The following is a 14,119-nucleotide window of genomic DNA, read 5'->3' as shown; positions in this document are numbered from 1 at the left end:
CAAATGGAAGGAAGGGCAAAAATAACAACATTAGAAGGGGTGGGGAGGACAAGCATTCAAAATACTGATTTACATTTATAAAGCAGCCATGAGATCAACTCAACATCAGAAAGTCAATTTCAAGATGAAATTACTGCCTCATCATCCAGACCAGGTGTCAGCAAATCTTGGTCACCTATTTCTAAAGTTTCTGCTGAAACACAGCTCTACCCATTCATTTATATTTGCTTATAGATGTTTTTTGTAGTACAAGAGTAAAGGAGAACCGTTACAACAGAGACTGATTTGCACAGCCTAAAATATTAACTATCTGCCCTATACAGAAAAAGTTTGATGACCTAACTAACTAAACAATTCCAGATTCTTGAAAAGCTAAGACTTTCTAAGAGAACCTGATCCTGTTGCAAAACCTCTCAGGTTAGGTGATTAGTCCCTAAGACAATGATTTCCTCTACCTGCAGGTCATTTTGCGGATTCCAGTCCGAATCAAAGATGATGCAAGTATCAGCAGCTGTGAGATTAATGCCAAGTCCACCAGCCCGGGTGCATAGCAGGAAGACAAATCGGTCCGAGTCAGGCTTGCTAAAACGGTCAATAGCAGCTTGCCGAAGGTTGCCTCTAACTCGCCCATCAATACGCTCATATAAGTACCTGCAAGGGAATCACAGGAAAAAAGTTTAATCAGCTGAGCAGAAAAAGAGAAGAAAAAAGCAGGCTGGGATCATACCAGTACCCTTGTATTGCTAGTTCACCAAAAGTTTTATCAGAAAGTTGAGAGTGAGAGTCTTGAATACTTCTCTTAGCCCAGTCCTGGTCAACTTTATTTAAACCCAGGCCTCCCACTCTTTGCAGCTCTATAAGTACAAAGTAAACAGGCGAGGAATGACTTTTTTCTCACCTTCTCTGGATTAGATAATCCTCTAGGATATCTAGGCAGCGTACCATCTGGGAGAAGATCAGAACCTTATGGCCACCAGCTTTAAGTTTTGGAAGTAGCTTGTCAATAAGAACCAATTTGCCAGCTGAACGAACCATGGCCTGCAAGTGGAAGTCATGAGGTATGATATGGCAAGCTTCTCGAAACTCTGTTAGGATTTTTTCTTCTGCACCTGCCAAAAGAAAATCAGACCTAATGTTGAGATCCAGAGAAACACACTAAGGCTGCAGTTTATTTAACTGAGATAAGGAAGCAAAGAAAAGAAAATAACCTGACTTGATATCAATATGACTTGAAAACAGAATTTCAGCAACTCCCAAACCCTAAAATATCCTCAATTTTGTTAATACAAAATATTCCATATAAGTCAGGCTTAAGAATTATTCCACGTAAGTCAGAGTAAAATATGTAAATATGTGGAAAAGGACTAGAATATTACATGAAAACCACTATTACCACCATACTGCCATCCAAAACAGAAACAGCAACACAGAATATCAATGGAGACAGAACAGAATTCTTAACAGCAAATCCTTTTTAACTTTGGAGATTATGCAGAGTCAAAGGGTCAGAAAGAACTAGAGGAAGATGTTCCACGTGAGAATGGTTTTAAAAAGAGAAAATTCCCTCTATTTCCAAACTAGGATGGATCAGCCAATCCATGTATTGTTTCTGAGGAACACCATTTAGTAATCAAGGTAACACAGAAATGTAGGTGTTTCAGGAGTTCTCTCACCATTGATGAGATATGGGTGGTTGCAGCATTTCCGCAACTCCATCATTGTGTTGAGTAGATTCGGCATGTTAGTATGACCTGCCCCTTTGGAAAGAAAGGAGAAGTTTTTCTCCAAAATAGCCCGGTAGTATTTTTTCTGAATGTTGGTTAGCTCTACTTCAATAATGGTCTCCTGTTTGGGTGCCAGGTTCTTTTCAACATCTTCTTTGAGTCTTCTCAGCATCATTGGTTTGAGAATGGCCTGTAGCTTTTGAACCTGTAACCAACAGAGGAAAAAATAATAACATGAGGACAAACCTTCTCACATTAGATGGAAACATGGATATCAATGACAGTAGATATCTTCCCTAGTACAAATTTTTTTATTCTGCATTAGTATCACATCAGACAACTTCCTACCTGTTCTTCTGTTTTGAGATCCCCAAAGTCTTTGAGGAATTCTGATTCTGATGGAAACTGTGACGGTTCCAAGAAATGAAGCAAGCTAAACAGTTCCTCCACAGTATTTTGCAATGGTGTTCCAGTGAGCAGCACTTTGTGCTCCTAGAAATGGAGAACACAGAAGAAAGATAAAACTCAGAAAGACTTCTGAAGTTTTCCATCAAGTATATAACTTTAGTTTCCATTTCTTTAACTGTAAAATTATGGAAATGGACCAGATTACTCTTACTTGCTGCCTCTTTTGATAAACACAAAATACTCAAGAATATTCTTGATATTATTTAACATATTAATTTAATATCATAAGGCAATAAAGAAATATTTAGAACATGTTTTTTCCAATTAAATATGCCTCTCCACACTCAAGTCCCCACAGATATCCATTAATATGTCTCCCTCTAAGAAATGTACCTGTGTAGGATTAAATATGGCCATTGATTTTTGGTAGTTCCTCCTATCAAGATTCACCACTTGAACATGGTCGTGCTTTATAACTTGCTCTGACAATGAGAATGTAGCAGAAGTGGGTACCATGTGCGTTTCAGAGCCTCAAAGGCCTTGCCTTCCACCTTTACCCTCTTGGAACACTGCTCTGACTCTACCAGGTACAGAAGCAAAGTCTGGCCCACAGAGGGGTGACAGACCACATGGAAGATGGCCTAGCCAACAACCAGTACCAACTGTCAGCTGCAGCTGTATCACTGACTCCTGGCAAGGCCACTGAAAGAATGAGATCACTCAGCCCAGCCCAAGTTGCTGAGCTAGAGAGTCATGAAAAACACAGTTGTTTTAAGTCACTAGGTTTTTGGATATTTTGTTATGCAGAAATAGGTAACTAATTTAACATCTCACCTCTTCACCCAGTTGAGAACCACTAACCCACAATCATCTTCTAACTCTAAAATTTATATGAGTTTTATGACTTTCAGGCTACCATTCCCACAGGCCACACCCCCACTCAATACCACGATTCTGATTCTTCTCTATAAAATTAATTCATATGGAATTAAGATTACTTAATTCTAGGTGTTTCTGGCCGCAAGTCAGTGGGAGGAACTCACCAGGTCCATGTGCTTGAGACTATCAAGCAGTTTGCAATTACGGTTCTTTAGTCGATGGGCCTCATCAATGATGACACACCGCCATTCAATCTCACGAAGCTCAGGACAGTCTGACAAAATCATCTCAAAAGTGGTGATCAAGGCATCAAACTTGTATGCACCTGGGATGAGGCGCCCCTAAGCATGAAGGCAACAAAGTCAGAAAAGGCCTAAAATGTACTTAAATGAGAAGCTCTTCTGGACTACATATTCTGCATATTATATTTAGGCAGGCCTCATAGAAAACACAAATTGCACCACCACCCACCTCTGCCACTGTTCATATTCCTGATAAACAGTGTCAAATCACTGAATCACTGCCTCCTCAACACACTCAGCTTCTTGGGAAAATCACAGACCTTACTGAAAGAAGCTGGACATTCTTGACTTTGCTGCATGCCTACCTCATGTATTTCAGCCCTATATCTTCTGTTGGTAAACACTAAAATCCACAAATGTTGAGCACTGCTGAAACACACAAGATAAAACTAAAAGTGAAACAGCTAATGTAGTATGTGGTAATATTGGTTACTACCTAAAAATGGACAAAAGAATCCAATTATCTTAACGAAATTAAGAGCCACAAAATGACTTGAATAAACTTGGGTTTCGTAGAAATAAAAATGGGAAACTAATGGTAGGAAAAAAACTCAAAATTCAATGTTAAGAAACCCTTTCCAAACTTATACAGAAAAAAGAAATAATCTTGATGAAAACTTCAGTAGACTTAAAAAAAAAAAGGAAGAAATGTCTTATGTTCACCATTTTATGAATCAAGGAATTAAAAGTAGCTAAATGAATTTCATTCTGGAAAATTATTTTTTGATGAAAACTAATCAATCCTGGTAAAACTATTTAAAACGTATATATTCATAAATAAAGTCAGAATTTCCACTGGATCAAAATGTTCACTGGATCAAAATAGCAAAGTTGGAAAAGTGTCCTGCATAAAGTAGACAACAATACCTTACATCACAGAGAGTCTCAATAAAAGTCTTTGACTCATATAAAAGCTTCTAAAATACCAGGTACTTTGACCTACTCTCTAAGCCATAGTATTTGCATTATAGGAAACTCACCCGTGAGTCTTTGCAGTACATTTCATATTGCTGTATCATCTGCCGGCTGGCCAGGCTGCCATGGTACACAATAGTGTTCATCTCTGTCCATGTGTTGAATTCCCGCTCCCAGTTAGTAATTGTGGACAGTGGGGCAATGACTAGGAAAGGGCCATGGATGCCCACATTATATACTTCCTGCAAGAAGGCAATGGACTGAATGGTTTTGCCCAATCCCATCTCATCAGCCAGAATGCAGTTCTGCCTGCCAATTCATCACAAAAAAAAAAAAAGAAAAGCATGTCAAAAGAGACCATCTTGTAAAAAGTACATAAAATGAACCTGTTTCTACAGAAAATAAATAAAAATAATCCCAGACTAAGCCTGTATCTTGTGGTCCTACTCTTCCTTACCTGTTATACCAATTAAAGAGCAGCCAGTTGACCCCTTCCAACTGATATTCCCGTAACTGGTTTCTGTTTTTATACTCATGTGACAACTCCAACTTCTTCCAGGCACTTGCCTGTGGACGATTCTAAAAAGTAAGGAATTTTAATAAATGGGGTGGAGGTACTAACGAAATTAGGTAAATTTACTGCTGCTAAGTCGCTTCAGTCGTGTCTGACTCTGTGCGACCCCATAGACAGCAGCCCACCAGGCTCCCCTGTCCCTGGGATTCTCCAGGCAAGAACACTGGAGTGGGTTGCCATTTCCTTCTCCAATGCATGAAAGTGAAAAGTGAAAGTGAAGTCACTCAGTCATGTCCGACCCTAAGTGATCCCATGGACTGTAGCCCACCAGGCTCCTCCATCCATGGGACTTTCCAGGCAAGAGTACTGGAGTGGTGTGCCAGGTAAACTTACTAGGTAGTTCTAATAGGTGAAGTCAATTCAAAGACATTATTGCTTGGACTAAACATGTTAAATATATTCAAATTCATGACTTCACAATGACATATTCACAACAAAAAAAAGAGAGAAAACCCACTGAGCCACCAAGGAAGTCCAAGAATACTGGAGTGGGTAGCCCATCCCTTTTCCAGTGGATCTTCCCAACCCAGGAATCAAACTCGGGTCTCCTGAATTGCAGGCTGATTCTTTACCAACTGAGCTATCAGGAAAGCCCAAACTCTATATGAGGAAAATTAAATCATTCCCTATATGGACTTTACACTCTAAATGCAGATGTACTTACCACCCTTTTGAGTTCTGGGTGCCTTGACTGGATGCGTTTAAATTCTCGAATCTTGCCCTCATCAACATCCTCTTTGAGCTCCCACGTACTATCCTCGTAGGGTAGAGAGCACCATTTCACCAGGTAGTAAATTACAGGCTAGGGGAGAAGAAGTCAGAGCTTTAGTGAAATGATGCCGTGTTCTCTGCTGTGATTTGAAGATTAAGAATTTAACTAAGTGTCAATACCTAAAAAGGTGCCCAAAATATCAGACTGAAAACACCAGCCATAGGCTCACCTGCAGATGCACTGTACTATTTGTGCCTTTGATCATGCTTCCAGACAACTTATCAGAATCTAAAGGAGAAATTTCTACCCAGCACTATCTAGAACACTAATCACTGAAACATTAGGCTCACCAACCAAGCAGATAAAAAAAAAAAAAATTCTATATTGTGTTGAATTAGATTGAAATTAGAAGATATGGTAGCCCCATTCCATACTATCCTCCTGGCACCCAATATAGTAACAGTGAAAGCAAGGCTGCTTTTAGAAGTGAGAAACAGGTTAAATCCATAGGAACAAAGCAGGGCTGAAATTACTGGGCTTCTGAGTTCCTGGAGCTCTGAATGCAGGTGCTATTTCAAAGAGCAGTCACATGAAAAAAACAGCAGTCATATGGTGGGAAAAGGAGACCAGGCCTGGGTGTTCACTGGAAGGACTGATGCTGAGGCTGAAACTCCAATACTTTGGCCACCTCATTAGAAGAGTTGACTCATTGGAAAAGACCCTGATGCTGGGAGGGATTGGGGGCAGGAGGAGAAGGGGACGACAGAGGATGAGATGGCTGGATGGCATCATCGACCTGATGCCCATGAGTTTGGGTGAACTCCAGGAGTTGGTGATGGACAGGGAGGCCTGGCATGCTGCGATTCATGGCATCGCAAAGAGTTGGGACATGACTGAGCGACTGAACTGAACTGAGTATAATCATCAAGAAAGCTCTAATAATCTACTGATAAAATACTCCTTAAAATAGCCAGCAAGAAGTGTGAAGATCCAAGTGTTTAAGAGAGACAGATCATGGAAAAACTAGAATCTATGTAATTTCTCTTTTACTTTTTTCTTTATTGTAGTAACTCGGGTCACTTCCTATAGAAAGACATTTGTCCAGGTCACACATTTCCAGCATCATAACTAATTTTCCAAGGACTTTAATACTTATTATAATACTTATTTCCACTACTGTGTAATGTAATAAGGATGACTAATTAAGCTCATTTTGGGACAGGGGAAATGGGCAAAGTTTTTATCCAATATTAGAAGTGTAAATTAGGGTACTAAAACACTTTCATCTGTCATGCCAGGTCTAATAACATTCCAGAGGGGCCTAATCAAAATCTAATTACTTTTGGAAGATGAAAGTACAAGTATAGTGATAGAGAGCATAACATTTTTAAGACTAGGAAGGCTGAGAACCTGAAAGTGATGAGAATAATATAACAATGGCTAACCTGTCCTGACTAATAACTGGTCCATTCCACTCTCACCTCCCACAAATAAACAATAAGCAATAATTCCCACCCCTAATTGCAAAAGCAGAAATATGTGATTTCTGAGGTATTCTTGTTAGGATTTAAAGACACTGTGTTCTAATGACTTTGGATAGCTAAGGTTCTATCTGAGTGACCTTGAAAGCTTATAAAACAAACTTGGGCTTTAACAGATGGAAGACTTTGACTCTTAGGTTCTATAAGGTTCTACAAGGATGACATATGGGAGCAAGTCACTTTGTGAGTAAACCCAGTCTGCCATCTAGCACTGATGTCTTAACAAGGCTCTGCTATTCCCTCCTAGTCACTATGTAAGCAGGAACTGTTTGAGTGATAAAATTTTGATGAAATGTGACCCTGTGATGTTAAACTAATAACTCGGACTAGAAGTGAAAAGAGTTCTAACAAAGTGCTGCTTCATGGTCCAAGTAAATCTGAATAAAAGAGATCAATGTTGAATTCACTCGTGGCTTAGATCTACATAACTCTTGGTTGGAAAATGAAAAAAAGTGATTAATGAAAGAAAACATGTCACCAAACGTTTCAACATATGTAAAATCTGCTACCCAATCTAAGGAAGCTTTAGTTCTGGGGTCCCTAAACCAAGCTATGCATGAGAACCCCTCGAAGAACCAACTTAAAAATACAGATCTCTTGGTCCTCCCTTAGATGTACTAAATCTGCACTTGTGGGAGCAAGACCCCACAGTCTGTTTAAAAGTTCTGACTCAAATGTAGTATATGTTTTAGTGACAAATGGAAATGCATTTACCTGATGTTGTGCATGTGTGTGCAGTCGCTTCAGTCGTGTCTGACTCTTTGTGACCTTATCGACTGGAGCCCGCCAGGATCCTCTGTCCACTGGATTTCCCAGGCAAGAATACTGGAGTGGATTGCCATTTCCTCCTCCAGGGGATCTTCCAGACCCAGGGATAGAACCCGTGTCTCCTGTGGCTTCTGCACCGCAGGCAGATTCTTTACCACTGAGCCACTGGGGAAGCCCCAGTTCAGGAAATAAATAATTCTCAACAACTTAAAGAGAAAGCTATGAGTCTATGCAAGTATTTTTATATTCATGTTTGGAAATTGACTAAGTATTCCTTTCTCTATCCCCACCTCTCACCCTCAAGTGAATGTCAAGGGTCTCTTATATAAAACCTGAGAGAAAATGAGATCAAGGTGAATGAGTCCTTGCAAATACACCTTCCAGATATCTGACTTCAAGAGAATCTTTCTCTTTAGCCTCTCTCTGTACTCCTGTACCTTCCCAATATCATTCTGAAGTCCTCTCAGAAAAAATTCAAAAGTACCTTTTCATTCCAAGAATTTTTCAGCCAAATCTGAAAAATACAGGATGGGCAAGCAGACAGGCAGAAATCTTTAAGGCCTTTCATGTTCCTCCACGTCCCAACTCACCTCCCCATTGTCCTTGTCAATACTGTGAGACTCATCCAATATCCTATCCACCTCTACATAGTCTGGATTGAAGGGCTCTTCATCCTAGAGGAATTATGAAGCCAAACAATAAAACCAAAAAGATCATTGTCTAGGAAATTCACCCTTCCACCCAACCTTTAGTGGATATCCTTACTTCAAAATTTATTAAGAAAAAAGAAGGGAGTTCCCCCTTTTCACCCTATCAAATCCTACACACTTACCTGTGTTTGTACCTATCTTCTCATGTTACCAGATCAAGTGTGACTACTCCTAACAGTGGCTACTCTCTCCATATATGCTTTGGATTTCATTCCTTCCTGCCTTCTTAGGAATCCCTCTCTAGTGCAACATTCCCAAAATATACACACATGTTCTACTGGTTCACATCTTAAAAAGACCTCTCTGACTCTACATCCCCCCACAACTATTCTTCTGTTCTGCTTCATACGTAACCTTTCCCAAGAGTTTTAAATACACAGTACCTCCATTTTATCACTTCTCTATTTGTCCACCCATTCTACTCTTCTACTTCCATCACATAATGAAACCACTCATCAAGGTCATTCATGATCTCCAAATTGCCAAATACAATGGAAACATTTCTGTACTCACCTTAATTTATAGCTACAAAGGATTCAACAATTCATCTTTCTCCCGAAAGCACTCTCTAGGCTTTTCTGAGACACCATATTCACTTTTGTAGCCTTATTTTGGATTCACTTTTTGTTTTGGTCAATTCTCAGTCACCTTCACTGGCTCTTTTTCTCCTAAGTCACTGGTATCTAACTTTGGGTGATAGGCCAAGATAAATAACCCAAAGCTCCAAAGAGAAATCTCAAAGAAACCTTAGGGGAAAAAAATTCTTCTTTCTTACAGCGCTTTCCCATTGATTTTTGTGGCCTATCTTTTCTCTAATATTTTTCTTATCACTCTGGCATAGTCATTAAGGCTTTAATAACTATGTATATGCTGATACATTCCAAATTTTAATTGTAGCCTAAAAAATCCAGTTTTGTATATCTATCTCCTTGCTAGCCATGTTATGGAATTTTAAACTTAACATGGTCTAAACTAAAATCTTGATTTTCCCCAAACCAGTTGCTTCCAAGATCTTCCATTCTTTAATACCTGTCTATGTAAGCCATTATACCAATTGCCGTCAATTCTACTTTAAAGTAAACTCAAATTTATCCCTTCTCTCCAACAACTGAATGCACTCTGCTATAAAGGCATGGTAATTTCTCATCTAGAAAACTTCAATGGCCTCCTTATGGCCCATCCTACTTTCATGCTTACTCTTCTCCCATCCATTCTCCAAAGTCTAGATGATCTTTTAAAGGTGAAAACTGGTTTATGTCTTTGGCCTGTTTTAAATAGTCCAATGGTTTCCCCTTTTGCACTTAGAATAAAAACAAAACTAAAAGGTCTGTGAGCACCTGCTTCTATCATATATAAATACCACTGTGCTTTCAGTTCCTCATCCTGTCTCGGGGTCTTCATATACTGCTACTTCCCATGCCAGGGGTACTATTTACAGGTGTTTATGGCCTTGCTAACTTCTATTCATAATTCAATTCTCAGTGACGCCTTCCCGGATTATCCAAAGCAGGCATTTTTTAATATCTTCCTATGCTTCTTCTTTGCTGGTACTTATCACAATTTGAATTATTTTAAAATCTCTCTCTCCCTCCCCATTAGACAGTGAGCTATATGAGAACACAGACCATGCGTGATCTGTTAACCCCAGTGACTAGCACATAAAATAATGAATAAATGAGTGATTGATTTGGCTAAATGACCTACCTATAAAGGCAAATCTGACTGGCACACAAGTCAGTTAGCAGAGCTTGGCTCAATGGCCACAAATTATATATATAGTATCAGCTGAAATGGGATTACAGTTTCACTGTACATTTCACAAATTAGGCTTTAAAAGAACATAGGCCAAAAACAATAACAACAACAACAACAACAAAAACCTCCACAACCCAATCATTATTTTATTTTCATATAAAAAGAAATTATAAAACCCACATGGTCCTACTTGCTCTCTCCAAGTGATGTGGAAAATAACTCACTTATTGATAAATCTGGTGATATAAAGTTAGCTTCATCAGATGTATTTGGCCACAACTGGCCTTTTTTTGCTGAAGCTATACATTATTCCTTCTTTCAGTCTTCTTATTAGACCTCTTCCTCTTTAGGTCTTAAGAAATTTTGAAAAAGAATTCTTTTTCTCAAGGCACTTAGTATTATATATTAAATACAGATTTTAAAAATCCCATTTTGGAAAAGATATATGTACAAAAAGTTTTCAAAGAAAAATGGAGTGTTAAAATACAACTCAAGAGATTCTCACAGATGCTCCAGTACTTAACTAGTAGTAACACCGAATGTAATTAAAGTTCCTTTATCACTATTTCTAGTTATACTGGATTAGAAATTTGAGAAAATAAATGCTCCCTCTTAATGACATGGTTGCTTATGTCTACAGATACCATCAGTTGCTAAAGACTGACAATAGAGGGAGAAGAATCCCTGAAGTGGACCCCTGAAGTGGACCAGATAGTTAATCATCTGTTTTGAAAATACTTCATGACTATCAAACAACTCAATTTCAAAACATTCTATAACTTATAAAAAGACCATATTTAGACCTGGTAAAACAAAGCATAGGGCAATTAAGTAAGGAGAGTCCAAAGATCGAAATGAAACTTATATACCCATATATATATATAAAGCAACTAAACTATAAGTCTTTTGACCAATCAGTCAGGGATAACCTCAATTTATGCTTTTATGAAATAAATGATAAGCAATACCTATCCCTAATTACCTCATGGAAGAAGTGTCTCATCTGAGCCATTTTGGTTTTGAAGCGCTTTAGTTTTTGATGGATCCTCTTATCCTTCTCCAGCTGGGAGATGGTAGCCCATTCACAGTGCAGATAGGAGCTAAAGGAGATGGAAATCGTCAGCCATGGTATGAGAAAGTGGAACTGGTAAGCTAGTGTCTGAGATGAGGATATTAGCCAAAAGCAGACCTCAGAGTATGTTGCTTCAATGGGGAGACAGTCTTTAAGATCAGTGCCTCTTAAACTTGATTTTGTACACCAACCACTTAGTTTAGGGTTGGCTTGAAAGTTCACATTTCTTTTTTTTTAATATAAATTTATCTATTTTAATTGGAGGCTAATTACAATATTCTATTGGTTCTGCCATACATCAACATGAATCCGCCATGGGTGTACACGTGTTCCCCATCCTGAACCCCCCTCACACCTCCCAAAAGCTCATATTTCTAGCAGGCACCCAAATGATGCTAATTCTGCTGGTTGATGGATCACACTGAGTAGCAAGGTCTTAATGTCAGGAATTTTATCAGGAACCACCCTTACCCCACTTTTCTGTAGGCAAACATTAATCAGTCAATTTCTGAGCTTCTCTCTGAACAGACATTTTCCTCACTGGAAACAATTTGGGTGAGGAAAACTATTTTTTAAAAAAAGGGACACATTCCCAACCAGGACAGACTATACAGGAGAACTTATTACAACCCCGTGGAATTTGGGGTGAAAAGCTTTTTGCACAGATCACGTACTAGTTCTTGTACTTGACAAAGAATTCTTCTGCTTCAGTATACTGTCCAGAAGGAAGCTGGGAAGAAAAAAATTACAGTTATTAACAACTTATTTATCAAAGAGACTCCTTAATTTTAATACACGTGGCAGACTTCCATACCAAGAATAAAATATGTATCATCCAGGATATATCACTGACTAAAGGATTAAAGAACCTAATCTGGCATTTCAATGCTAGAAGCCTGATACCTGGAGAAAATAAGCCCTTTCTGGATTTAACCAGGTAAGTGAAAGAAGGGGCAATAAGACAGTTCTTACTTTCCACCTAACTTTTCTCCGCTATCTCTTGTAACTACATTATAGTGATATAGACTGACATCCAAAGGTGCTAATTACATAAAGTCTGTAACTGTAGCATTATGGGCTAACATGGAAAATAGGCCTCACCTCCTTCTTCACAATCCGCATAGAAAGTACTTTGTCTACAATGGCAGCATCTTCTTCACTGGGATTTTCCTGCAGGAAAAGATGCAGTCAGTCAAACAAAGAGATTGTGAGCAGCAAGACACACATCTCAAATTGCTTAGTTCTCAGCTTACCACAAAGAACTGCATGGAAGGCAAAGTCTCGCCATCTGGTTCCTGCACTGGCTCAGGAAGGATAGGCTCAGTTTTGATTGGACCAGTTACATCCACTTCTTCTTCTTCTTCATCGTCTGTGATCTTTATATCCAGATCCTCTGTATATTTTTTCCGCTTAACTTGGCGGTTCGAGCGTCTCTTCTACAGGGGCAAAAACAGTCAAAATAACTGCTTAGGTCTCTCAAACAGAAAACCTTTAAAACTATTTGACTATAGTCATGTACTTAGATTTGACTCCAAATTCCCTAGGAAAAATCAAACCAAAAGATGGTAAGGAGCTTATTTATCAAATTGTATGATATTAAACCATGTAACTTATTCCATGTACTGAGTAAATATTAATTTCCTGAATTCCTTCATTATAGTATCAGAATTCATCTGAAAGTAACCTGGGTACTATTGGCAAGAGGCTCTGAAAAACTAAAATAGAACTCTTTAAACTCTCTACCTGCAGGGTGCAATGAACTTCACACCAGGAGCAACCTTGGAGTCCACTGGTACAAAAACATTGTTTCTAACTGTTTGTCTGTTTTAGTTCTAAAGTTTTGTTTGTTTAATAAATAGGATCATACAGCACATACTGTTCTGCTGCTTACTTGTTAACATTTTTCTTGGAGATGTTTTCCATATCAATGAATTTCAGATCTACCTCATTCTTTCAAGTGGTTGAGCAAAATTTAATTAAATAATCTCAGTAATAGGTACAGCTCATGATAAAAATTAGGAAGGATGGAGAGAAAAAATTATTTTTCAGTAATGATTATAACCCCTGGAAAATCCAAAATCAAATGAGTCATTAGAAGCAGAACTACTAAAATTGATTTCTAAATTCAATTTTAGTAGTTAGTAGTACAATTTAGTACAATCAATTGTACTAAAATTGATTTGATAAATTTGCTTGGCATAAAGTTAATTTTAAAAAATCAATGGCATTCTTACATAGACTAAGCCAGAAAATACAATAAAAGAAAAGTCTGTTTATGAAAAAAGATCATCTTTAGTATTAAATTTAGTAAGAAATAATGAAATATTTATAACCTCCCCAATCACAAAAGTTTGAAAAACAAATTTAACAAAACTTTTAAATTAGATAAGCTGATTCTAAAATTCAACAGAGAACTAAACATCTAAGTATAACCATAAAAATATGAAAAGGTATACTTGGCCTTATCCGATGTTAAAGCCAATATAAAGCTATAAGGATTAACACAGCTTGGTACCTCTCCAGGAGGAGATAAACAGATCAATGAAATAGTGTCCAAATATAGATTAAAATACTTAGGTGGATTTAGAACATGATAAAAATAGTATTTTTAATCAGTGAGGAAAAAGTGGATTATTCTATAAATGAGATTGAAAACAAACCACTAGCCAAACAAAACAAATTTGTTTCTTATATCCTCCAGATATAAGAAACAAATTTATAAAAAGACTGAATAATTTCAAAGTTTAAAAAAAGACAAA

General features: G+C 38.0%; 1 protein-coding gene across 11 annotated transcripts in view; it reads right to left on the bottom strand.

Moving 5' to 3' along the window:
• Positions 1-14,119, bottom strand: part of CHD8 (chromodomain helicase DNA binding protein 8) — a 56,753-nt gene that overhangs the window by 14,802 nt on the left and 27,832 nt on the right. For all 11 annotated transcript variants that reach the window (XM_069595842.1, XM_069595840.1, XM_069595845.1 and 8 more), the window contains exons 6-18: positions 12,614-12,796; positions 12,462-12,530; positions 12,035-12,090; positions 11,271-11,388; positions 8,414-8,497; positions 5,467-5,604; positions 4,686-4,807; positions 4,294-4,537; positions 3,176-3,352; positions 2,073-2,216; positions 1,674-1,929; positions 899-1,109; positions 456-651 (exon numbers count right to left, since the gene is read on the bottom strand). In XM_069595842.1, the coding sequence (XP_069451943.1) occupies positions 456-651; positions 899-1,109; positions 1,674-1,929; positions 2,073-2,216; positions 3,176-3,352; positions 4,294-4,537; positions 4,686-4,807; positions 5,467-5,604; positions 8,414-8,497; positions 11,271-11,388; positions 12,035-12,090; positions 12,462-12,530; positions 12,614-12,796 (1,998 nt within the window). The remainder of the gene's footprint in view (positions 1-455; positions 652-898; positions 1,110-1,673; positions 1,930-2,072; positions 2,217-3,175; positions 3,353-4,293; positions 4,538-4,685; positions 4,808-5,466; positions 5,605-8,413; positions 8,498-11,270; positions 11,389-12,034; positions 12,091-12,461; positions 12,531-12,613; positions 12,797-14,119) is intronic.

The sequence above is a fragment of the Ovis canadensis genome, chromosome 7 (assembly GCF_042477335.2).
Source record: "Ovis canadensis isolate MfBH-ARS-UI-01 breed Bighorn chromosome 7, ARS-UI_OviCan_v2, whole genome shotgun sequence".
NCBI lineage: Eukaryota > Metazoa > Chordata > Mammalia > Artiodactyla > Bovidae > Ovis > Ovis canadensis.
Note: the sequence above shows the minus strand (reverse complement) of the source record. Positions and strands in the feature narration are given on the sequence as shown.